General features: G+C 53.4%; 1 protein-coding gene across 2 annotated transcripts; it reads right to left on the bottom strand.

Moving 5' to 3' along the window:
- Nucleotides 1-1,812: 1,812 nt before the first annotated feature.
- On the bottom strand, nt 1,813-24,954 carry Cad (carbamoyl-phosphate synthetase 2, aspartate transcarbamylase, and dihydroorotase). Of its 2 annotated transcripts, XM_051140951.1 has the most exons (45): nt 24,694-24,954; nt 24,348-24,487; nt 21,406-21,535; nt 20,466-20,608; nt 20,163-20,304; nt 19,679-19,850; nt 19,327-19,512; nt 19,073-19,185; nt 18,640-18,785; nt 18,258-18,389; nt 17,893-18,126; nt 17,547-17,768; nt 17,177-17,365; nt 16,848-16,972; nt 16,581-16,711; nt 13,019-13,131; nt 12,591-12,835; nt 12,144-12,390; nt 11,738-11,836; nt 11,361-11,585; nt 11,090-11,272; nt 10,747-10,965; nt 10,307-10,474; nt 9,445-9,627; nt 9,262-9,366; nt 8,327-8,566; nt 8,030-8,111; nt 7,668-7,834; nt 7,371-7,535; nt 7,102-7,233; nt 6,676-6,877; nt 6,136-6,326; nt 5,914-6,054; nt 5,636-5,737; nt 5,141-5,237; nt 4,812-4,862; nt 4,496-4,540; nt 4,227-4,396; nt 4,061-4,135; nt 3,431-3,643; nt 3,104-3,229; nt 2,758-2,913; nt 2,567-2,668; nt 2,313-2,407; nt 1,813-2,209 (listed from the first exon to the last, which is right to left on the bottom strand). In XM_051140951.1, exons 1-45 carry the CDS (start codon nt 24,773-24,775, stop codon nt 2,107-2,109), a joined length of 6,729 nt encoding a protein of 2,242 aa, XP_050996908.1. In that variant the 5' UTR covers nt 24,776-24,954; the 3' UTR covers nt 1,813-2,106. The 2 variants fall into 2 exon arrangements, with proteins under 2 accessions (XP_050996908.1, XP_050996966.1); XM_051141009.1 differs by lacking the exon at nt 4,812-4,862.
- Nucleotides 24,955-25,236: the final 282 nt, after the last annotated feature.

Below are 25,236 nucleotides of genomic sequence, written 5' to 3'. Positions count from 1 at the left end.
GAACGCATAGTGATCCACCTGCCTCTGCCTCCCGAGTGCTGGGATTAAAGGTGTGTGCCACCACGCCTGGCTGCCAAAATGTTTTCTTTGCTAATAGCTGCTTTCATCTTACCCCCCAGAATAATAAGCCCTAACTTCTGGTTGTAGGGGAGTTTATTCAATTTAGAGCTGTGTTATGATTAGGCGAGCCAAAGCAAGCGGGGCAGGAACACCTCCCACCACTTAGCAACTGAGGGGAACGAGCATGCCACTTGGCAGCACTTCCACACAGGGACGGCTCCAAATTGCGCAGGAATCTGTGGCAGTCTCCTGAGCCCCAGGCCTGCACGTGTGCAGTCTAGGCAGAGCAAAGTGCTGGCGGGGGAATGCTACATGTGGTGTCACTTGCAACCCCTCAAGCTCACCCCTCCATTTTGAGGCGAGCTGGCTGGTGGGTGGGTGGATCAAGACTGCAAAGGGATTCACACATTCGCAGGCCTGGCTGTCTCAGCCCCGTGTAGGACAGAGAAGTACCTAGCTTCACAGCACCCAGGCTATAGACCTGTGTTTGATGATTGATACACAAATCTCAACCCCACAGCACCAAGCAGGGGCCCTTTGGCAAGCCTGGCTCACCTCTGCATGGCAGATCATTTTCGTGCCTCTGCCAAGTTGCAGTGTACCTGAGGTTTTCTTCACCCTGCCCTGCGGCCACCAACCAGGCCTTTCTGCAAACTGGTTCCATACAGGACACTTCAGCCTTGCTCCCCAGCTACGTGATCCGTGTAGCTTGTCTCTCCTGGTCTTGGGTGTCCTGAGAGCTAGAGAGAAATGGCCTGTTCCTAATAGAAAGATGGGTTTGAAGTCAAGCAGGCCGTGGCTACCCAGCAGCTTCTCTGAGCCAGTTTGCACATCTACAAAAGTGGCTGAAAGGCTGTTTGAATTACAGGAAAACAGCATCAACTTTCTGTTTGCACCACTTTAAAGGTGCTAATTGCTCTGAGGGAAGACATTTTCTTGAATGGTGCCTGGGCAGCTTCAACCATTGGGTACCAATGACTGGATGCTTTTCTTATAACCTACACTGAAAATCTAAGGAAGACCAGATGTGATGGTACAGGCTTACTATGCCAGACCTGGGAAGCCGAAAGAGGGAGACTGCAAACCTGAGGACAGCGTGAATTATTAAGCAATTCCAGACACACCTGGGACATACGGTGAGGCTTTGTTTAAAAAAAAAAAGCTGAACAAACAAAACACAGGGGCGAGTTAATTATCTTATCCTGTACCCCCACTGCACACGGCGCTGTGGGCTGAGGGCGTGGCAAGTGAAGTCTGTGTTGTTCAAGTTCATGGACCAGAACGGCTGCTCCTCAGCCCTCACCTGGAGTCACAAGAGCTACTCCGCCTTAGTGCCTACCACAGGGCTCCAGGCCAAAGGCTGCTCAGGTCTCCATGGCATCAGGCAGTGGCCCCCAGGGATGGTAAGATGGGTTCCCCATACTGATGGCAGCTGGAGGGCCCCAGGACAAGGTTCTGAGGATGTGCTGGCGATCCAGGCCACTGAAGGATGGGGCTAATCAGAAAGAGTTAATGCCCAGAGGACAATGGATCTCAGCAGCCCCCATCCAGGGCACAGCCTTCCTTTCAGCAGGACCTGGGTGTTCTCCCAAGAAGGCCAAGCCCCGCTGCTTGGGACACAGAATAGGCTGGACACAAGCCAGAGTCTCTGGGAGAACTTTGATGTCAGGGAAACAAGTGTCAGCCTGAACCCCCCCGAGAGCCCAGCAGGGGGTCTGTCATCCTACCACGGGCACCTACCCTCTGCTCGCCCATGGTACTCATGAGGAACCTGGAACTGTTTGGCTTTTTATTATAGTCGGTAGAAAAGTAACTGTACAGATTTGAGATGTAAGAACAGAGATGAGGCAGAGGGGCCCCCAGTATCTGAGACTACACCCCCAAGCCAGAGAGCACTCTAGTCTGGAGCCAGTTTGTATAGATACGCGCTTAGGCTATTTGTCTGCTCCAGGAGGCCTGCTAAGTGTGCTGCCCCCGTAGGGGGCGTTGGGATTCCTTGCCCAGCAGCTGGGCCTGAAGAGAGACAAGTGGGGGGGAGGCTGGGTCCTAGAAACGGCCCAGCACGGTGGCAAGCAGGGCCATGCGGATGTACATGCCGTTCTCGGCTTGGCGGAAGTAGGCTGCTCGGGGGTCTGAGTCCACCTCCACACTGCAAGAGAAGGAAAGGTGTGACCGCACAGCTCCTGGGAGCCTGTTCAGGCCTCTCCCCACAGCCAGCCCCAGGGATGGCTAGGACAGAGGAGCCGCATCACCTTATCTCATTGACACGGGGCATCGGGTGCATCACCACCATCTTTTTCTTGGCCCGGGTCATGATGTGGGGAGTGAGAATGAACTGTCCAAAGCACTGTAAGGGAGGGAGGGGCCGCATTAGAGACTCAGGGCAGAAATGGCCAGAGAGCACACAGCTGGGGCTCCAACCGAGGGATCTGGAATTTAAGAGCTCAGCTCTAGCCCGTGCCCCTTTCCGCCAACCTCCGGCTTCTGCAGTAAGCCTTGTACTCACAGCTTCATATTCCTGGGCAGAGCCGAATCGTTCTTTCTGGATCCGAGTCATGTAGAGTACGTCAGTGTCAGGCAATGCCTCCTCAATGCTCTCAAACTCCTCCTGGAGAGAGAACCCCAGGGAATGCAGTGCTGAGCTCTCATCACCCAAGCCCTGGGCCCCTGGTGTGGGCCGAGCCATCAGGATCTCACCTGCTTGGTGCCCCGGGAGGCCACGAAGTCCCGCACACTGGGGGGCATGCGCAGGCTGGGAGGTGCCACGTAGCGTAGGCTCACGCGGTACTGGGTGAGCAGGCAGGCCAGGGAGTGCACTGTGCGCCCATGCTTCAGGTCACCTACCATGGTGATCTAAAGGAGGCAGCCATTCACCAGACAGACTCACAATAGGCACCCCTGAACCCCCCCCCCCCACCATTTCAAAATCTCAGGCCTCAGGACTAGCTAGTGCCTAGGCTTCCTGGGTACAGCACACCCTGGCCTAGAGACACCGCTTCTGAACGGCCTCCCACTCCAGACCTCCAGTCCCTGCTGCCCTCACCGTCATGCCATTGACCGTGCCCAGCTCCTCCCGGATGGTGAAGATGTCCAGCAGGGCCTGCGTAGGGTGTTCTCCAACTCCATCCCCAGCATTGATCACTGGCCTGCGACAGTGCTTGGCCGCCAGCTTTGAGGAGAGGGAGTAGCGTGGAGAATCCTGCCTTCTCCAACTTGGAAGGCTCTCCTCGCCTGCCCTCTGCATGCCCTGGGTCCCTTCACCCACCTAGCCCAACCTAAGACTTGTGGTCACAGAAAATGTGGGCAGGAGGGACATTATGTTCCCGGGTTCAGCCTTGGCCACCCCGTCTCAGGGTAAGGCTGGCCTCACCTCCACAGCTCCAGGCTGAGGGTGCCGGAGCACAACGACATCAGCATAGCAACTCATGGTCTGCACCGAGTCGGCAAGGGACTCGCCCTTCTGGACAGAGGATGTGGCTTCTGAGAAGCTGAGAACGGCGCCTCCAAGCCGGGCCATGGCTGCTGCAAAGGAACTACTGGTGCGGGTGCTCACCTCATAGAACATGGAGGCCATGACTTTCCCCTGGGGAAAGGACAAAGTGGAAGGGGTATGTGTGTGTGTGTGCCCTGGGAATGAGCACAGGGCGGCACTCACCTCCCCACTGACACCAGACGGTGCTGAGAACCTCCTTTGAGACCTGTCCCAGCAGGCCGTTCCCACACTAGTGACTTGCTACTAAAGCCATGGCTGTGTGTATGACCCCAGAGCTGTCTCCTGTGACTACCCCCATGCAGACCAGATGGCCCCCATATGTAGGGTCAGTCTATTCTGGGAGGAAGCCAAGGGCGCTGGTCCAGACCAGGAGGACCTTCCAGAAAAGAGCTGCTGGCCGAACAGTCTGTATACATACGTGAAGGGACCATGCACCAGGCAGACCTACTGCCCACTGCACAGCCCTCCCCACAGGAGCCAGTGAAGGCTGGAAGCCGCAGCCCTCACCTTTAGGATGTCGAGGCTCCGCTCTTTCTGCACCATCATCCGCAGTGTGTGCGCCACGTTGAACAGGTGAGACATCTATGAAAGAACTCATGTCAGCCCCCCAGGTCCTGCCGCCCACTCTCCAATCCTCAGCTCCAGCTGTCACTGTCCCCTCTCCCCCAGGCACCTGGTCCTTAGTGAACTGCTTGACAGACAAGATGTGTTGGCCCACTAATGAGTGCAGCAGGGGTGAAGTCTGGGGGTGCAGGAGGCCAGAAGAGCCCAGGTTCTGAGGTGACGCCTGTCGAGGTACTGGCGGTGCGGGGTAGCAGGGGCCGTCGGGGGTTCCCATCAGCTCTGCGGTGAGGGGTGGGGAGAACAGGCTGGTCAGCGGGCTCCCCTACTTGACTCAGACTACAGAGGCCCCCAGGTGACTATGCATCAGGGTGGGCTCACCTGGCTCCACTACCTTCCTGGATGGCTTCTCTTTGGGTTCCTCGGCTGCAAATGACAAGAGACAGAGGTCACCTGGTGGCTGTGATGTGGTGGGCCCAAATTACAACAACCCCTACTCCCGGTGCTTGTGTTAATGCCACCTCAAATCAGGTGCTACAGCAGTTAGGGGAGGGCAGCAGCTTTGGAGAAGGATCCCGGACTCCCTGTGGCACTGTGCTGTATGTGCCAAGTGTGCCCTCCCAGGGCCTTCCCAGCTGTCATAGGATCTGAGGCAGAGGAATGGCCAAATTCACACCAACCAGCAAGCGGGATTTACCCCACGCTCGGCTGCCCCATGAGATCCCAGCTCCTGGGCGGAGGTACATAGCTGCTCACAACAAAAAAATGCCTGTGAGAAGATGCTATGAGACGCTTACTTCACGCTGTAGAAACTACCTCAGTCAAAGTAGGGTACGGTGGACCAGACTGGGGGCAAGGGAAGGAAAGCGTGGCAGGTAGGGGGCAAAGAAGTCCTGAAATGAGCCTGAATCTTGGGCAACTGAGCCCCCAACCCTGACTCATTACGGATGCTACGTGGAACAGCACCCGTCCCTATACACGTCAGCAGGAGGAACCTGCATCCTGTGCCACAGGAACCCCTCTTACCTGGCAAACCTGGGTCAGAGGCTCGGTGGATCCGGGGTGGCAAGTGGAACCGGCCATCAGGAAGGCCTGGGATGACTCGGCGCGGTCTCTCCGGTGTCTGCAATGGAGATGGCCCAGCTTGTTGAAAAGTCACTGACTCCTGTTGGCCCCCACACAACCCCTCAGGAAAAGCCAGTGGCCCCCTGTGTGCAGAGTCCACCCCACCCCACCTCTGCACTGCTGTAGCCTCCCAACATGCTGTCAGACACGCTGGCCTTTTGGAGGTATGTACCAATCTAGCCACAAGGCCTGGGCAGACACATTAACAACCAGGCTTGTGATTCTCAGAGTTGGCGTCCTAAACTGAAAGCTAAGGCTGCTCTGCAGAGCAGGGAGGCTGGTAGTGTGATTTAATCTATGGAGTGTAGCACTTTTCGCCAGTGAAACTGCCGCCAGCCCAGCCTTAGGGCACGCCTCCAGGCTGATGGCCAGATCCAGCTCCGGGACAGTGATTACCGTGGTTATTTCTGTGGCGACAGGGGTTGAAGGGGGAGGCTGGGGAACAGCCCCCTGGGGCCACTTCCGTACATCTTGTCCATAGCCTGGGGGCACCAGCACCTGCACACAGAAAGCCAGGGACATGAGAGGGAGGAGGGAGTCCACACAGAGGCTCTTAGAGAAGCAGATACCAGCAAGAAAAAGTCACCTGGGCAGTGGGTCTGTATTGGACACCAAGTAAAATGAAAATGGTGCCCAAGAGGTCACACTGAGACAAGCTGGGGCCACACACTTACCTGCCCATCGATATAGGCAACCTCTCCTCGCAAGACCACACGGCGGATGGTGCCCTTCACCTTCTGCCCTTCAAATGGGGTCCAGTGAGCCTTGGAGAAGGGCATGTGGCTAGGGATTGTCCACTCATGCTCCAAATCCACCTGTCCGAAGGGTCAAGGGTTACACAGGGTACAGCTTTGAGGATGGAAATCTCCCCCAACTCCCGACCCTTGTCCCCACACCTCTACATAGGTGTCTTCCTGAAGGGGCAGGTGGAAGATCCGCCTGGGATTGTGGTGCAGCCGCTGCAGCAGGTCATCCAGACTGAGGCGGCCTTCGCTCACGGCTGTCAGCAGCAGCGGCAACATAGTCTCTAGCCCAGGGAAGCCGGGTGGAGGGTTGGGCCCACACTTCTCCTCCAAGGTATGGGGAGCTGTAAGACAAAGAGGCATCACTCTAGGAGGCAGGCTCGGTCACTTCATCCCAAGACTCCACCACAAGCAATGCTACTGTCCTCACTGCCAATCCCAGTGGTTGTGTTTCCCCCTGCTGCTCCCCTCTGGGACTTGGCCACTGCGCACAAAGCCTCATTTACAATGCACACATCTTCATTCTTTCAAGCAGTACTTGTCAAGTGCCCATCACAGAGCAAGCTTCGAGTCCCTTTAGTCATGGGACCCAGAGTCCTGGCCTGACCGCCTCTTTCTTCCTAGGGCTGCCCCACAGCTTGAGTTGGGGGCACAAGTGTACTGAGGCAGGAGATGCACGCTGGGCCCGCTCACCGTGATCTGAGGCGAAGCAGTCGATGGCAGCCATATTCTCCCACAGGGCCTCCATATCCTCTCTGGAACCGAGCTCAGGCCGGACCTCTCCCTTCCCAGGCCCCAGGCGCTCCAGGTCTTCCCGGTTTAGGAACAGGTGGTGAGGTGCAACCTCACACGTTACCTGCAGCCCCTGCGCCTTTGCAGTTTTAATCAGCAGGATCTGTGGAGAGAGTAGGCCAGTCCACTGGAGGCTCCCCCTGCCCCCGACATGCCCGGCCCTACAAAGTCTCTATACTTGGCATTCTCTCAGGACACTGAGGGCCAAATGTGCCAAGAATACCGGGCTTAGGCTCCCCTACCTCTTCCTGCCTCCAAGGACTTCAGGTGACCTTTCGTCTTACTGGGAAAGTGACAGGGATACCAGGACCTCTGATGAACTCTCACCTCTTCCTTCCGAGCCACATGACATATGTGCACTGGGCGCTGGGTCAGCTGAGCTACCATGAGGACCGCGGCGACACTCTGCCGCTCTGCGTGGGCCACAATAGGGAGGTGGGAAGGCCAGGTTTCAAAATGCTGTGGACAGAAAGAAGTGACGGGAGTAAGTGATGAACCTTTGATTTCCTGTGCTCATCAGAGCCCAGGGCCCTCGGAATCCCCCCTCTGCTGGCAGCCCATGTAGACGAGGCATAGAGCGGTGATATCCTATCTACCTCCATCCACTGGGCCACACTGTCCAGCTGCAGCTCAGAGAAGGTCTCGTTGAGGTAGAGCTTCAGGCCTGCGGCAGACCCGGCCACAGCACCCAGAGTCCCTGCATTTTCAGATGAGGCCCCAAGGAATAGGGCAAAGTCACAGCGGGCCCCGGCCTCTGCCAGCTAGAGAGGATACACACGAGGTGAGGTTCACAGGCACGCATGCCCACACACGTCGGCAAGGTACCAGTAGCCCAGGTTACGGGAAGGACAGAGAGAAAAGAGGTTCAAGAAGGCTGGGGTATAGTGGCTCACCTTCTGGGCAAGGGCCAGAGCAGGGGCGTCAATGATAGGAGGCCGGGTGTTAGGCATGGCACAAACCATGGTGACACCGCCAGCCAAGGCGGCAGCTGTGCCTGAGGCGAAGTCCTCTTTGTGTGTCCCACCTGGTTCCCGAAGGTGCACATGGACGTCAATCAGTCCTAGGAGAGTAAGTTGGGGGCAAGATCAGAGTTGGAGTGGGAGAAGTCACAGCCACCGAGACACGTTCCTCAGTCAAGGGCACCATGGACAGAGAGATTTCAGAACCAGAAATTCTCTGGCCTTCAGTCTGTATAGTCCAGGGCAGACATCCCAAGAGCCTCTGGGCAGCCGCCGGCAGTGTCCCATAGACTCACCGGGCAGCCGCACCAGCTTCTGGGAAGTCATGCAGTCGACATGCACCTTCAGAGGAGGGGCTGGCCCGATCTGGCCTAGGGCCTGCAAGTGGAAAGCAGTCAGGGCAGCTTTAAAGGAAGAGCAGCTCTGGGAGGGGCGTAGGGACCCAGTTCCTCCATAACCCTTCTTCTTCTCTTCATAGCACCTCACTGCCTCTGGAGGCGCAAAGCTCTCCCATTATCACCATGCTCTTTTCATACCGCCATCTCCAACCCCCACTCCAGCGCCCATCACGCCAAGGCGTGGGGCCGTGTTACCTCCACAAAGAGTTTGGTGCACTTGATGTCGATGATGAGGGGCACAGAGAAATCAGCGGCCAGGCGCCGGGTACGGTAGCCCTTGGTGACGAAGGAGGAAAGGCGCCGACCCCCAGCCCCTCGCATCGACAGGTTAATCACAAGCTCAAAGTGATTCTCGGCCAGCTGGTCCAAGATGCTCCGCTGTGGTGGGCACTCACCATCCACAGCCTCTTCAAAGTGCCAGTCCACAGCTGTTACCTGCCAGCCCAGAAAGAAGGTCAAAGCCAACCTCACCCCAGAAAATGCCTCAAAGGATCTGGCCCATGATGAGGAGAAGGAGAATCCACAGACTTCAGGGCAGAGACCACCTCTATTTGCTACTGGCAAGGTATGGTCCTCAACAGAAAGAGCATTTCTTTTTCAAGACAGGGTTTCTCCACCCCTCCCCCCAGACAGAATTTCTCTGTATAGCCTTGGCTGTCCTGGACTCCCTTTGTAGACCAGGCTGGCCTCGAACTCACAGCGATCTACCTGCCTCTGCCTCCCAAGTGCTGGGATTAAAGGCATGCACCAACATGCCTGGCTAAGACAAGGTTTTTTTTGTGTGTGTGTAGCCTTGACTGTCCTGCCTCCCTTTGCAGACCAGGCTGGCCTTGACCTCAAAGAGATCCTCCTGCCTCTGCCTCCCTGAGTGTTGGGATTACAGGCATGAGCCACTGCTCCCAGCTCAGAAAAAGCATTTCTACCATATGAAAGGAACCAGGTCACTAGCAGCAGTATGAGCTCATACACATGTACATACCCATAGGACTTGGGAAGAAAAAACAAGAACATTATTAGCTTCGAGAACCGTCTCTGCTTTCTTACCCTCCCTACTTGTTCTACACTGGGGCAAGGGGAAAAGCAGAGACTCCTTTGGGGCCTTCGGGGGATGGTGGCAGATGACTATGTACCTTGACACCATGCTCAGTGTAGAAGTCAGCTGTGCCCAAGCTGGCATAGAGGCTGTAGCCCAGGCTCTCCAGCAGCCGCACCGTGGGGAGCAGCTCACTTTTGTTCTAAAAAGGGGAGGTAAGTTAAGCCCAGGAAGCCACAGCTGTGTGACTTCCACCTCCCCTCCCCGGTGGCCCTGGTACCTTGTAGCTGCCAATGGTGAGCAGGATATTCTTCTTTGGGATCTTGAAGCCGGTGCTGAGCATGGCTTTGAGATAGGCCTCACAGCGGCTCTCTCCGAAGCCGGCCACCTCCCCAGTGCTGGTCATCTCTACGCCCAACACCACATCAGCACCAGCCAAGCGCGAGAAGGAGAACTGAGGCACCTGGGGGAGCAGGAGGACCAACGTGTCCAGGGAAGAGGCAGCAGAGGGGCCCTGTCCCCATCACACCCACATGGCAGGGCTGGCCCTCCTGCTGCTCTAGCGGCCCAGCTACTTCCACGCTGCCTCCACTCTGGCTGTTCCCTGGCCCTGGACCAGCCCCAAGGAGCTGGCAAAGGCTTACCCTCCCCTAGATTTGGTCCAGTACCACGGTCTCCCAAGCTTCCCCAGAACACACCCTTGGAAACACCACCACCTGTCTCTAAACTCCTCATACATTTGGCTTATAGCTGGGCTATGTAGGTGTATCACAGACTGTTCCATAAGAAGCTATTTTTGGACCAAACTTCTTTTGCCTCCTACATTTTAAGCTCTTAAGAGATGATGGCCACTTTATTATGGTTGGGCAATGCCTTGAGTGGGTGAGAGTTCACCTACTCATGGAAATCTCTGCCTTAGCTCAGCGGCAGAGCACTTGCCCCTCATGCCTGAGGCACTGGGTTCAAGTCTCTAGTAGCTCAAAACAAAAAAAAAAAAAGCAATTAATTAAACAGGCAGTCGGGTGTTCCACAGTTTACAAAGCCATCTAGTTTTGGACCTGAGATTTTTGTAACAATTGGGGATTTGTACACCAGGCTCAAGGGCCTCTGCCCCGCCCGCCCCCCCCCCCCCCCGCACTTACCTTCACTCCCACAACTCCAGAGCCAGTCATGAGCCCCACAGATTCTACTTTCTCCCCCATGATGATCCTCGTGGCCAAGGCCACTAGGTCAACACCTAGAGTCTTGGACACAAAGGGGAAGGAGCGAGAGACACGCACGTTGCATTCGATAACTTTCAGCTGGTCATCCTAGGGGACAGAACTGCAGGTCAGGCCTTGTGGCACTCAGGCGTGCTGACACTATTCTACTGACCTTGGCTCACACCCTCACTCTCGATTCAATGGGAGTACATTAACTGGATGACCGTTCCCAGCCCAGACACTGCTGTGGGCTCGAAACAACCCCACCCCCAGCTGTGCTGCCTACATGGGTGCGGGTAAGAGAATGCCCCTCTGTGGCAGTGAACAGCAGGGGACATGGGTGGACTGTAGGCTTCTGTCTCTTCCTGTCGACTTATTACCTTGGCAATGAGCTGCAGATTGAAGGGCCCTGTAACCTGCAGCTCTTGGCCCACAGCATGCACAATGGCTTTGATCCGCTCCAGAGTTTTGGGGGTGATGTCTTGCGGGGGGGTCACCAGTGTGGCATCACCTGAATGCACACCTGCATTCTCCACGTGTTCAGAGATGGCAATGGCCGACACGACACCATCACAGGCCACAGCGTCCACATCAATCTCCTGGAGGCAGACAAAGGCAGCGGGCTGAAGGACAGGGCCATTTTCTCCCCGTCCTTCCCGGGCCTCCATGCCTATGACTCAGCGAGACCACAGTCTCTCTGGGGTTGGCGGGAGAGGTCCTCACCTTTGCTTCCTGGATGAATTTGGAGATGACCACGGGGTGCTCCTTAGAGACAGCTGCTGCACTGCTCAGGAAGCGCTCCAGGTCCCCATCAGTGTACGCCACATTCATAGCAGCACCGCTGAGCACATAGGAGGGGCGTACTACGCAGGGGTACCCCACAGTCTGGCAGAACTGGCGAGCAGACTGAGAGGACAGGGAGCTCAGTGAGGCTGCTTAGACTCACCCGCACACAACGTGCAGCCCCAGGCACCCCTGCCTGGCCCCAGCTTACCTCCAGGTCACTGAGCTCACGCCACTGAGGCTGGCTGATGCCAATGGTATCTAGGAGCCGGGAGAACTTGAATCGGTTCTCGGCTGAGTCGATGGCTTCAGGGGAGGTGCCCAGCACTCGGCACTGCTGCCGATGCAAGGCCATGGCCATGTTGTTGGGCAGCTGCCCACCCATGGACAGGATCACACCTTCAGGGTTCTCTAACTCATAGATGTCCATCACCACCTGGAGGACGGGAAGGACGCCAATGGCAGCAGAGGGCTGGGGTAGGCCTTCTCACTTCTGCTTCCTTCCATCTCACTAAGTAGCAAAGAATTAGGCTGCCCGGCCTGCCGCACTCATCCCCTAGGCACCCTGGTAGCCCTCACCCCCCTCACCTCAAAAGAGATCTCATCAAAGTAGAGTCGGTCGCACATGTCGTAGTCGGTGCTGACTGTCTCTGGGTTGTAGTTCACCATGATGGTCTTATAGCCCATCTGCCGTGGGGAGCCACCACATTAGTGATTGAGACGAAGCACAGGGAAGCTAAGCCAAAGCCCCCACCGCAGCAAGCCAGCCTGGTTTCCTGTGAGATGGCTATACAGGCAGGCAACGAGTCGGGGAGGAGATTCAGGCAGCCAGAGGGACAAGAGAGCTTAAGGAAAGTCCCTACCCAAAGCCTACAACAGAAGCTTTTTTTGTTTTTTGTTTTTTAAATAATAAGGCTTATATTCATTGCTAACTAACAGGAAGACCCAGGACCTGACATGGAGAGCAGGAAAGCGAGGAGGCAAGGACTCCGACCTTGCGGAGCTGCTGGATGCAGCCCACAGCACACCAGTCGAACTCAACACTGGAGCCAATGCGGTAGACGCCAGAGCCAAGGACCAGGACGTGGGGTGTCCGAAAGGTGAGGTCATGGGTGTTGCCCCAGTATGTCAGGTACAGGTAATTTGTCTGGGCTGGCCACTCAGCTGCAACCGTGTCGATCTGTTTCACCGCCGGGCAGATGCCCAGTTCCTGCCGTAGCTTCCGAACAGCCAGCTCTGTGCTAAAGGAACAGAGACACGGGCCTTAGGAACAGAGTATGGACCGACTGATGAAGCAAGCGCTAGGACAGGGGTAGGAAAGGAAAACATCCCATACACAGATGAAAGTAAGAACTTCCGAGGTGCCCCACCAATGACCCTCCTGATGCAAATGCTCCCACCCCACACTTCTTGGCTTGAGGCCCTCAACACCATCTCTGACCTCAGGACTGCAAGGGCAATTTGTTTGTCTGAAAAGCCGAGGCACTTGGCCTGGTGCAGCAGGTCTTGGGGCAAAGGCTGTCCACGGTGTTGTTCCAGCAACTGGGCGTGGGTCACAATGCGCTTCATTCTGTGCAGGAACCAGCAGTCGATGCGGGTGAGTTCGTACAGGCGCTCCACTGAGTAGCCAGCCCACAGGGCAGCAGCCACCACAAAGATCCGCTTATCTGTTGGCGTCTCCAACTCCTGTTGGGGAAGTGCGCAGATGGGTGGAGGCGGGATGGGGCAGGGGTGGAAGAAACATCCAGGGTAGTGAGAAATGGCCAACCACGTGGTCACTGCTGCCATGGCTGTCAACAAGCCCTGGCAGGGGGGCAGCACAGAGCAGGGCCCGCAGCAGGGTGTTTTTGGTAGAAGAGAGCTGCTTACCACCTCGCTGACTGGCTTCACCGTATGGTCAAAGCCCACACAGTTCTCATCTACCATGCGCAGGGCCTTTTGGAAGGCCTCTTCAAATGAACGGCCAATGCCCATGACTTCACCTGGAGGAACAGGATGGCTGGACTAAGAGTGGTGTGGGCGGGTAGCGTGGGGATACCGAACGCACTCACGGGTTTAGCTTAAATCCTTGGTAGGTTCCCCATGCCCATGGTGGTGGGACTCGTGGGCCTTCTCCATTAAGAAACCTAAAAGCAATCTGTTTTCCTGTCGTTCCCACAGACAGGCACAGACTGTGCTGTGCGTGAATACGGAGTTGGCACGCCTAAGACGGGCCTGTGGAGACTGGAACTTGTCACTTAACAGCAGTAGCCCAAACCACTGACGGCTGTCCAGTTATTTGGCTTGCTTTATTCACACCAGGATGGCGCCATCTGGAATGTTTCATCCTAGGAAATTAAGAAGTCTGGAAAATGGGGAAATGATCCCACTACTCTAGAATCCACTCACAGACAACCTTTTTTTTTTTTTTTTTTTTTTTTTTGAGACAGGGTTTCTCTGTGTAGCCTTGGCTATCCTGGACTTGCTTTGTAGACCAGGCTGGCTTCAAACTCACAGCGATCCACCTCCCTCTGCCTCCCGAGTGCTAGGATAAAAGGTGTGCGCCACCACTGCCCGGCCTTCAACTGCATTTTTTTTAAAAAAAGGATTTGAAGGCCTAGGGGTGGCATGCACTCAGGGAGGCAGAGGCAGGTGGATCTCTATGAGGTGGAGGCCAGCTTGGTCAACAAAGCAAGTCTCAAGACAGCCAGAACTACGCAGAAAGACCCTGCCAGCCAGTCTATAAATTGTTTCAGGCCAATCTTGAGAGAAAAAAGAAGGGTCAGGGGTAGAGGGTGGTGACAGCACCTGAGATTGTGCTCTGGCCTCCATGCACGGCACATACCAGTGCACCCACCCAAGCCCACACCCAGAGAAGCAGTGAGCTTCTCTTCCTGGACTTTCCCCCTGTATGTTTTATAGACAATTACAGTTTACATACCCACTTCCGTTTCCCTGCCATCATAAGTGCTCACCTACCACACGGCTGCGCAACCCCATAAACACTACTTCAACTCTTACATGGTTTCCCATAATTTAATTGCTGAATTACCAAAGGATATTTAGCTTTTAAGTATTGATCCTTGTAAGTGAGCCTGTAGTATTTTTGTTTTAGGCTACTTCTTAGCAAAGATTCCCAGGGGCTGGAGAGATGGCTTAGTGGTTAAGAGCATGGGCTGCTCTTCCAGAGGACCTGGGTTCAGTTTCCAGCACCTATATGGCAGGTCACAACTATCTGCAACTCCAGTTCCAGGGGTCAAAACACCCATGTACATAAAACAAAAACAGGCTCCCAGAGAGCAAGCACAATAGGTGAGAGCCACCGGGCAGCCCTGGTTAAGTACCAATAGCACCAAAGAAGTGCTGTCCTAGATACATAGTATCAAGTGTGATGGAGTTCCTAAGCAGTGGGAAGGATCATTTGCGACAATTTCTGTTAACCATCTTAAAGTATCTTGAAGGCTAAGTGTGGTGGCTCACGCCAGTTACCTCATTATCTGTGAAGCAGAGGCAGAAGGATCCTGTAAGTTGGAGGACAAACTGTTCTACACAGAGCAAGTTCCAAGCTATGGCTATATAGTGAGATCTTGTCTGGAGGACGCATGTGGGGGTCGGGTGGATCAAGGGACTGAATCAGGAGGACTGCCAGAGTTTGGGGCAGTGTCTGGGCTACAGAGTGACTACCAGCCAGCTTCATCTACAGAGTGGATAGCTGGCTAGCCAGCTACACAGCCAGAGCCTATCTCAAAAAGACAAAAACAAGAACACAAAGAAAGTTATAAAAGGTTAGCAGGAGGAAGACGGCATTTCAGGAAGACAGGAAAAAGTGTAAGACATTTCAAAGTGTCAGCTGGGAATCAATCTTTGATTGTCCTATTTCCAATCCACTTATTTCAGCCCTAATTTAATTATGGCTCCATTCCCATGTTTATTATAATTTTCATATAACAGAAATTCATCTCCAGAAGGACATCTTGGCAGTGCTGTGGGATTTCTAAAAATTTTGCAATAATATCTGAGCTCAGACTTACTTGTTTAAAAGCCTCTCTTGTTCTAAATGGAGACGTGGAGCACAGTGACACGCTTATCCAAATCAGCTGGTGGCCCCTGCACGCTCCTCTCAGACAAGGCAACGACAGGGCACCACAAGGCACACCAGCTGGATTCCAGCTCGCTTCACCACTGCATGCCAGTGACTGTCACACAGTGCTCTAAAACAACCTGGTGAGGTTTTGATTCTTTTCTGAGCCAGGGTCTCGCACTTATGGTTTGGGCTGGCACAGAAGTCACTGCATAGCCCTTGACGTGAACTTGTCTAACCCGGTCAAGCGCTAAAGCTCTTTGTTTGGTAACTATTGCTATCTTGCTCTTAACTCTGTGTTAAAACGAAACAAAACTCCATTGTGGATACTGGAACTTGCTGCAGTTTATGGCAGCAGCCCAAACTGCTGTCCAGCTATTTGGCTTGCTTTAATCACACCATGATGGTACCATCTGAAACGCTTCGTCCTTTAGAATATTAAAAAGTTTGGATAATAGGGAGGTGACCCTACTATTTTTTGAATCCATCCATAGTCAATTACTTTAAAAAAACAAAACAAACAAACAAACAACAACAACAACAAAAAACTCCTACAAAGTCCCAGAGGAGGAGACAGGCTAAGAATGGTTAGCACCATGCTGACTTCGGTTCACTGAAAGGAGCTTGCCCAGTGACCAGACTTCAATTCCTGGAACTCATGTGAAAGTGGAAGGAAAGAACTGACTCTAAAATTGTCCTGACTCCTTCATCTGCACTGTGCCGTGCACACCTTGCCCTCAGATATATCGTGCACAGAACCACAATAATAACAAAATTTAAGAATTAAGAAAGATTCATAGCGAAGCAACAGTCATTCTTCCCTTGAGTAAGTCAGCAGTGAATAAAATGTCACTGGCATTTATCAACTTGACAATGCTGTGGCTGAGACGCCACAAGGATGGAGTGTCTCAAGGAAGAGATGGGAGAAGTAGTGAACGAGGGCTCACAAGCAGCAGGACTTGGCTTTTGGTTTGACCCACTACTCCTTTGTGAGCCCTCAACCAGGCCACTCCAGCTACTCTATGTTAAATAAGAGATCAAATAATTTGACCCCAGGGACTATATTCCAATGCAGATTTCCAGATGACCTTGACCCCTGCTCCTAATTAGGAAGACCATCTAACTTGAAATGTACCCATTAACTCTGAGAAATCCTGTCTGTCTGTCTGTCTGTCTGTCTGTCTGTTGACTTTCCAAGACTGGAATTCACTCTGTAAACTGGGCTGGTCTCAAATTGATAGACACCTGCCTGCCTCTGCCTTCCCAGTGTGTGCTACCACGCCCAGGTTGAGAAGCCTAGCACCAGGAAGGTTGGGAGCCGCTGGTGTAGACTCTTGGTTCTCTCAGGAACCACGGGAGTATGAAACTCACCAACACTCTTCATGCAGCTCCCGATCTTTGTACTGACACGCAGGAACTTGCTGAGGTCCCAGCGAGGAATCTTTACCACACAGTAGTCCAGGCTGGGTTCAAAGGCTGCCGTTCCCCCCGTGACAGAGTTCCTGAGCATCAGTAAGTCGGGGTGCCAAAAAGACAGGGAACATACAGGGTGAGCTTCCAGTCCCTCTCATAGGCCTGTCCCGTGAGTATTTCCAGCACCCCACTCCCTTGACACCAGGATTCCCCCCCGCCTTATACCTGAGCTCTGGCAGAGGGATGCCCAATGCTAGCTTGGCTGCCACATAGGCTAGTGGATAGCCCGTGGCCTTACTGGCCAGGGCAGAGCTGCGGGAGAGCCTGGCATTTACTTCAATGATGTAGTACTGCAAACGAGGAAACGAATGCAGAGTGAGTCACCCAGAAAACAGCTCAGCAAGGAAAGATGACGGAGAGCAAAAGAGCCCTCCCCAGGCTCCGATCCTAACCAAGACAATCCTGGCTTCGCTCTAGGATGAGCAGGGCCAAGAAAGCCCCTAACCTTAAGGTCCAAAGCCCTAAAGACCGAGGTACCAGCTTCACACCCTCACCTGCTCAGACTCTGGGTTCAAGGCGTACTGCACGTTGCACTCCCCGACAATGCCCAGGTGCTGGGTGACCTTGATAGCTGTTCGTCGCAGAAGCTGGTACTCTCTGTCATTCAGGGTCTGGCTTGGAGCCACCACTATGGACTCACCAGTGTGGATGCCCAGTGGGTCTAAGTTCTCCATGTTACAAACCTACAGAGGGGGTAGCGGAGGTCACCAACCAAAGAAGTCAACAGAGCCGGGGAAGCTGGGTCCCGAGTCCTATGTCTAGAACTGTGCTGCCCTGAGTTCAAAGGGCAGAGAACTCTCTGAAGAGATCTCTGCTCTTCCAGAAACTCAGACTGTCTGGGCCACCCTGTGCCCCATCACTCACCGTTACGCAGTTGCCATAGGCATCTCTCACCACCTCGTATTCAATCTCTTTCCAGCCCTTCAGAGACTTGTCTATCAGCACCTGGCTGGTGTGGGCAAAAGCCGGAGCCACAAGAGCCGAGAGTTCCTCTTTGGTGGAAGCAAAGCCAGAACCAAGACCACCCAGGGCAAAGGCCGCTCGCACCAGCACAGGGTAGCCTAGTCGCTCGGCAGCTGCCTGAGCCTGCAGTGAGTGGGAGACAAGAACCCACAAGTCATTCACTACCGCCCGAGGGCCCTTGGATCCGAAGGGAATAAGATGCAGAGGAAATTACAGCCTTCTACTCCTACCCAACCACCCGCCTAACCTGTTCGAGAGAATTTGCTGCTTCACTGGGGGCTATGTGTTCTCCGATCTCAGCCATCCTGGCAGCAAAGGCTCGTCGGTCCTCAGTCAGCTCAATAGTCTCCACAGGTGTACCCAAGACCCGGACCCCATACCGAGCCAGCACTCCAGCTTTGGTCAGCTCTACGCCGCAGTTCAGGGCTGTTTGGCCCCCAAAAGTCAATAACACACCATCTGGGCGTTCATTACGGATCACCTGAGGTAGGAGGCAGGAGTCAAAAGCATTGAGGAGGGAATAGATCTGAGCAGCTTAAAAGCCCAGAGTGACCAGTGAAACCCTCTGCCCATCAAGAGTCCCTCCTCAGGCCAGGCTTGTCTGAGTCATACCTGGGTGACATAGTGAGGTGTTATGGGAAGGAAATAGACCTTGTCAGCCAGCCCCTGAGAGGTCTGCACTGTGGCGATGTTGGGGTTGATCAGCAGTGTCTGGATGTTTTCTTCCTTTAGCGCTTTAATTGCCTAATAGGACAAAAATGGGCTGGCAGCCTCTTCTACAGAAGACAGAAGCCCTAGGCCAGCATTTCTCTCCTTTCCTTCCGTGTTCTTTCAGTCCTTAGTGACAACCTCAACCATCTACATGCCCGCAGGACGGACCCCCAGCCCCCAACCCCACCCATCTCTTCCCTGCAAACAATGCTCATGCCTTACTCCTTCCCCTTAAGAATATGTGGGTCACCCAGCCACCCTGATGGGAGGCCACATGCCTTACCTGGGAGCCCGAGTAGTCAAATTCTCCGGCTTGGCCAATGGAGAGGCCCCCTGAGCCTAGGATCAGAACCTTTCGTGGTGGCGGAAGCCCAGAGCCAGGAATGGGAAGCCCAGGGGGACAGAGACGCTGAGCCAACCGTTCTCTAACTGTGGGTGCAATCAAAGTCATGGGGTGTCAGGGCAAATGGGACTCCATCCAGAGCAGACCCCTCGCTTTCAGAAAGGCACAGAGTAGCAGAGAGAGGATAAGAGCACAGTCCCCCTAACTCTGGAGGGTCTTTACATAGAAACAGCACAGACCCCCCCCCCCCCCGCAGGTTCGCTGTCTCTCTTCTTCCCTCCCACACTTAGCTATTAGGGAACGCCCATCTTAGACCCATCCTGGAGCTAGCCCTGTTCTTAGGTCCACGTTCTGGTTCTGTGAAGGCACTTACCTGTCTGGCCCCCAGAGTTCCCAGCTATAGACTCTCTCACAGTTTCCAGAAATACATCAAAAAGCAGCTCCATATCTGAAGGGCCAGCTCGGTGCTCTGGGTGAAACTGGACACTATTGAGGAGATTGAATGACAAAACCTCTGACATCGCTGCCATGGTAGCAGCAGTGGCCTGAAGAGGACTGAGGTCCACTGCTGTGTCTGATCGTCCCATCTCTCGGCCCCTCATTACCCCACTGCACCCCCATGCTCACCTGAAAAAAGGCAGGCTGTCATGGACAATGCCCTCGTTGGAACAGTCATTGGCATTGGTAAACAGAGGAGCCCAGCCTGCTGGCAGCGAGTCTGCATCCACAGCAAACCCGTGATTCTGGGATGTCAGAAAGCATCGCCCAGTGCCCACCAGTAAACAGGGCTGGTTGTGGCCTCGGTTTCCGTATCTGGAGAATGAGACACCAAGTCACAACCCCTTTCCCCGGCCGCTTTCCCACTACCTGGGACTCTTAGATCTCATCACTCCCGACGGTCCCAGGCCAGTTTCCACGCCAACAACCCCCAACTCTCAAGACACTGCTAAGTATGGGTCCCTAATCCCACAAGCCTCACCTCATCTTGTAAGTTTTGGCCCCAATGGCTAAAGCCAATAGCTGGTGTCCAAGGCAGATCCCAAACACAGGCCGGGGATTAGGTTCAGACAAGACGCGACTCAGAGTGGACACCACGCCAGGATAAGAGGCAGGATCACCGGGTCCATTACTCAGGAAGAGACCGTCGTATTCTGCAACGGGCAGAAAAGGGAGCCATAAAACAAGATTTCAAAGATATGCAAGGGCTGATGAGCTGCTCAGCAGAAAAAAAGCACCAACCGCACAAGCCTGGTGGCCTGAGTTCAACCCCCAGAGCCCATGGTAAGAGAGACCCATAGCACATGCTTGCACCCCCTGACTACAATGGCTAAAATAGCATAAAACAGACACATCCACCCTGACTACAACTTCTTATAGCTCATATTGACCTTGCTCAACTGTTCTGAGAGACAGCTCTTCTGCTCCACCCAAGCTGCGCATCTGGACGGGCCCCAGATACTCACTCTGAGTGTCTAATTCGTGGTCCCAGGGTACCACGGTAACCTCAGCCCCAAGCTGGCAGAGACACCGGATCTGATTATACTTGAGGCCACAGTCCAGGGCGCAGATCCTAGGGGCACCACCTGCATTGACTACCCGTGGAATCTGACGAACAAAGAGCAACAGTTGGCAGCTGGGATTAGCAAGTGTGAGACGTGTCCATGCCAAACCCCATCTTCGAAGTCCTTGAGTTTACCCCAATTATGGGCAGAAACGGAACCCCTCGTGTTCTGCCTGCAAGCATGGCCCGCTCTGTCCCTCCGTACCTTGATAGAGACCTCTGGTGCCAGGGGCCTGGCATTGGGGTCCACGAATGGCAGGGCTGAAGGCTCTGTCCCATTCTGGACCAGCTTCCCCAAAAGAGACCCTTGTTCCCGCAGCTTCTTAGTCAGCTCCCGAGTGTCCACTCCTGTCAAAACAGCACAGCCTCAGATGGCAGTCCCCACTCAGTTAATAGTGAGGGGACATGTCCTGAGACGCTCTACTCCATAGCCCTGAGTCAAGCACAGCTGTCCTGTGGCCATCAAAATCTCGGAGCACCCTGGTGGAAGGGCAGCCACGAAGTAATCTTGCCTCAAATAGCACATCCAAATTGAACTCTGATCTAGATTGAGCTAATTACTGAAAAATAACTCCTAAAAGAAAACAAACATGCTAAATGCCACTACAGGAATAGGAATGTGAGCTGGGCAAGGTGGTGCATGTCTACAGCCCTAGCACTTGGGAAGGGCAGTTACATCCTTGGCTACACAGTGAGTCTGAAGCAAGCCTGGGCTACATGACAGCCTGCCTCAAAAACCCAAAACCAACACCCTCCTCCTCAACAACAACAAAATTACACAATTCTGTTAAAGAAAAAAAAATTTTGGTTTTTTTTTTGTTTTTGTTTTTTTCCATTTTATACACATATTGACAGATATCTGCTTTGATGACCCAGTGGGGGCAGAGCTGCCTTTCAGACATGCATTACCCAGATGCAACGTAACAATGTAAAAATCTGATGAGAATCAGGCTTAGCTAACCAAAGCAGGCGCTGGGTTTATTCTCTTTAGAATGTTTCCTTCTGACCAACAGTTCAGGCTCTTCCCCAACCTCAACCTCGCACATTTTGCGACACAGCTTTAGACGCGGAACCCCCCTCCTCCTGTCTCTTCCCACCTAGGCACCCTGTACTTGACCCTGACTCCCCAATGCTTGCTGTCATACCTTGCAGGCCAGGGATGCCTCGCTGCTGCAGCCACTCATGCAGGGTGCAGGTGGCGCTCCAGTGGCTGGGCGTGGGGCAGCATTCTCCCACCACCAGTCCTGCCACGTGGATCTCCGAGGACTCAAACCACTACAGAGAGAGGAGACCGTGAGGAGTACAGGGTCGGCGAGCTCTCAAACGCACATCCTCCGCGGCCTGGCCACCGACCGCCTGCTCAGCCACACAGGACATCAAGCACCCCGGCTTTGGCGGACAGTCCTCTTTTACTAACTTTGCACTGCCCCACAACAAACACTGAACACGGGCCCAGCGTGTCCAAGAGAACAGAAAATGGCATTTCCTCTTGTCCAAAGGCAAGCCCACAAGTCCTCCTCTCTCTGATCTCCCCATTCCTACACATCCACTGCAAGCCAGCTTCCTTCTAAGACTGACCCTTTCTCCCACTTCTTCCTTGCTATTTACAATGTGTCATGGATATGTACTTGCATCTGACACCTACTAAATCCTCAATGAATGCTCGCTAGGTACAGGCTTTGTAACAGATGTTGATAAAAGGGCAGTGAGCAGTGAGAAAAGGTAAGGTCCCTTGTCTTCACAATGTGAATTTCTAACCCAGGGAGCCAGAAACTAATGAGATAATATAAATAAACACGATACTAATTACATAGAGCGTGATAAAAACAGAGTAGTAAGATATTCACAAAGAACATTATGATAAACAAAGCTTAAGACAAATAAATAGCCGGGCATGGCGGCGCACGCCTTTAATCCCAGCACTCGGGAGGCAGAGCAGGTGGACTGCTGTGAATTCAAGGCCAACCTGGTCTACAAAGCGAGTCCAGGACAGCCAAGTCTAACACAGAGAGACCCTGTCTCGAAAAACAAAACAAACAAACAAGACAAATAAATAAAGCTAGCCGGGCATGGTGGTGCACACCTTTAATTGGAACTCAAGAGTTGGAGACCAGTCTGGTCTAGAGTAAGTTCCAGGACAGCCAGCACTACACTTGGAAAAAACAATATATATTTATTTACTTACAGGGTACACTACCACTCAGACATGATTATATCATTTTCCCCATTTCATTTTAGATAATCATTTAAAAAAACAACTAATTTATTACTCATGAGAAGCACATTACAGTAAACAAAAACAGAGGCTTCTGTTTCTTTTGAGGCAGGGTCTTACTACAAGGCCTGAAACTAGCTATGTAGACCATGCCTGCCTCTGCTTCCCTAGCAGTGAGACTCAGGTAGTGGGTGCACATGTGAGTTGGGAAGCTTTTGTGGGAGGGATGACATTACATTCAAGCTGGGCTGGTGGCATGTAGGGTGGAGGTAAAAAAACTGCTGACAGTTTGAAGTTGGAACGGTTTAACATAGTGAGCACCAGACTAGCCAGGGCAAAACGCTCTCTCAAAAAGAAAATACTCTAAGGAACACAGAGGAGACAGGAAAGGAGGGAGGGGACAAATAGCAAAATCTTGTCTCAAAAAAAAAAAAAGTTACACTTAATTTAAAGGCAAAATATTGACATTTGCAATCCTGGAACTAGCTGAGACAAACATCTGCAAACTGGAGGCCAGTTTGGGCCACAAGCAGGGACCCTGGCCTTATAGGAATAAAAGAATGACACACCACACCTGTGATCTCATCATTAAGGTGGGGGTCTGAAGGGTGTGTGGCAGGCCCTCCCCAGGCTAAGTGGAGTGACCCTAGTACAGAACTTCAGCACAGTAAATGTCCTGGGCTGTGGGAGGTCTCCCTCACCCCAATTCTATCGGGGGTCTACAGAGTGAGTTCCAGAACAGCCAGGGCTACACAGCTACACCCTGTCTTGGAAAACAAAAAACAAAAGGTCTTTCTAATGTCACAATGTCTACCTGCCTTTGGGAGGCAAAGGCAGGTAGATCTCTGGGAGTGCCAGGCTAAGCAGGGTCACACAGCTGAGACTGTATGAAGGAGTCTGGATGGTGATGATGTCACGGGTATGTAGATGAACTGGCAACCATTGGCACTAGGAGGGGTATGACCGGCTTCCCGTCCTCACCAACTTACATGAGCCTAAAGCAGTCTGTAAGACGGGAATCAAGGCTTCAGCAAGGTTTGTGAAACATCGCATGCAGGCTATGGTGACTTCTTCTACTAACTTAATGGTTATGTTGATATTTGCACTTAACTCTCAGAGGCAACTTAGTTTCCAGATTTCACAGAATGGGAGCGGCCCTCATTGTATGAGGAAGTTTGAGAGTTTTTTGCCCCCCTATAGGCAAACAAGGCCAAGTAAGGAGTGCAGATGGTGATCAATGTCACTGGCATGCTAGATACACTGGCAACCACTAGTGCTAGAAGGGATATAACCTGCTTCCAGTTTCTTACCAATTTACATGAGCCTAAAGCAGTGTTTCTCAACCTGTGGGTCTCGACCCTTTTGGGGTCAAATGACCCTTTTACAGGGGTCGCCTGAGATCACTGGAAATACCAGCTATTTACAATTCACAACAGAAGCCAAATTACAGTTATGAAGTAGCAACAAAAATGAAATTATGGTTGGGGGCCATCACAATATGAGGAACTGTACTGAGCAGCCCCAGTATTAGGAAGGTTCAGGACTGTCTATGCCTAAGACTGCTACTGGGGGGAAAAATCCTTTCCTGGTCCTTACAAAATAACTAGAAATTACGCCCCTTGCAATTTTGAGAACTGTTCCCACAAACCCTTTGCCATTTCCCCTGGACCATGCCTTCACTACACACAAGACTCTCAGAGGGGTTACTCCTCTGAGGTCTCCAGCTCTCTGCCTTTCAAGGTGCCTAAAAACATTGTAACCACGGTCGCCTTAGTCCGTATGGCTGTTTTCTCCAAGATGTCTAGCAAAGTGTCACAGTAGTCACTTCACCGTTAACTTCTTATCTGAGAAAGGATGTAGAGAAAGCACTACCTTGCTCAGGCCGAACTCGTCCTCTTCATCTGAGGGAATGCCGTAGTTGCCGATGAGAGGGTACGTTAGCACTAAGATCTGAGCTTTGTAGGAAGGGTCAGTGAGGGCCTCTGGGTAGCCGACCATGCCGGTCTGAAACACTGAAGAAAGGCAAGGCTGAGTTCTGGCAAGGGCACCCATCGGAACACTACCCCGAGCGCAGTAAATCCCAGAGATGACTGCTTCGGTCATGAGTGGTGAAAGGGAGCTGGGGCTAGGGGCACCGAGTCGGGGAGGGAGTGTGCAGGAGGGGAGGACAGGTTAAGCAGAGTGGGATGAGGTCGGCAGCCCGCTCGGGCTTGCTTACCCACTTCCCCAGCAGTCGACACAGCGGCCCCAAAGGGCCGGCCCTGCAGCACCGACCCGTCCTCCAGCACCAGGGCCGCCATGGGGTCGGAGCTGAGACCGGGCGAGCACAGAGACGCGGGAGGCGCGGCGAGCCCCACTGGAACCAAGGGAACACCGCGCGCCGGAGTTGGTCCACGTGGCTCGCTGCGCGGGGCGCTGGAGAGCAGACGGGCGCGGCGAGCGGGAGCCCTAAGCGTACTGAGCTGGGGCACGACTGCGACGGCGCAGGCAGCCGGCAGCGTGAGGGGCGGGGCCGGGCACGTAAGGGGCGGGACCATGGGGGTGGGCCCACAGCATCAACGCTGAACAAAACCTTAGAGACCAGAGACACCTGACCCTCCCAAACCAGCCCATCCAAACAAGAAACACGCAAAGGGTAGGGCAGTATTCCCTAAAACAGTGGGACGAAAAGTGTTTATTGTAGTCAATAATACAAACTAGTACTCCTCCACTCCTAACCGAGTGTCCACAAGACCCCCCGAGGTGGTGCAATTTAACTCTT

This window comes from Acomys russatus, chromosome 1 (assembly GCF_903995435.1).
Source record: "Acomys russatus chromosome 1, mAcoRus1.1, whole genome shotgun sequence".
NCBI classification, from domain to species: domain Eukaryota; kingdom Metazoa; phylum Chordata; class Mammalia; order Rodentia; family Muridae; genus Acomys; species Acomys russatus.
This window is presented reverse-complemented; position numbering and strand designations above follow the sequence as displayed.

Coding starts and splice junctions, on each gene's coding strand:
- Cad (XM_051140951.1), bottom strand. CDS start 24,775: ATGGCGGCCCTGGTGCTGGAGGACGGGTCGGTGCTGCAGGGCCGGCCC. Junction 9,367..9,444: donor TCACCATTGGCAGCTACAAG/GTACCAGGGCCA, acceptor TCCCCTTTTTAG/AACAAAAGTGAGCTGCTCCC. Junction 3,644..4,060: donor GGAGCCTCGACATCCTAAAG/GTGAGGGCTGCG, acceptor TCCTTTCCCCAG/GGGAAAGTCATGGCCTCCAT.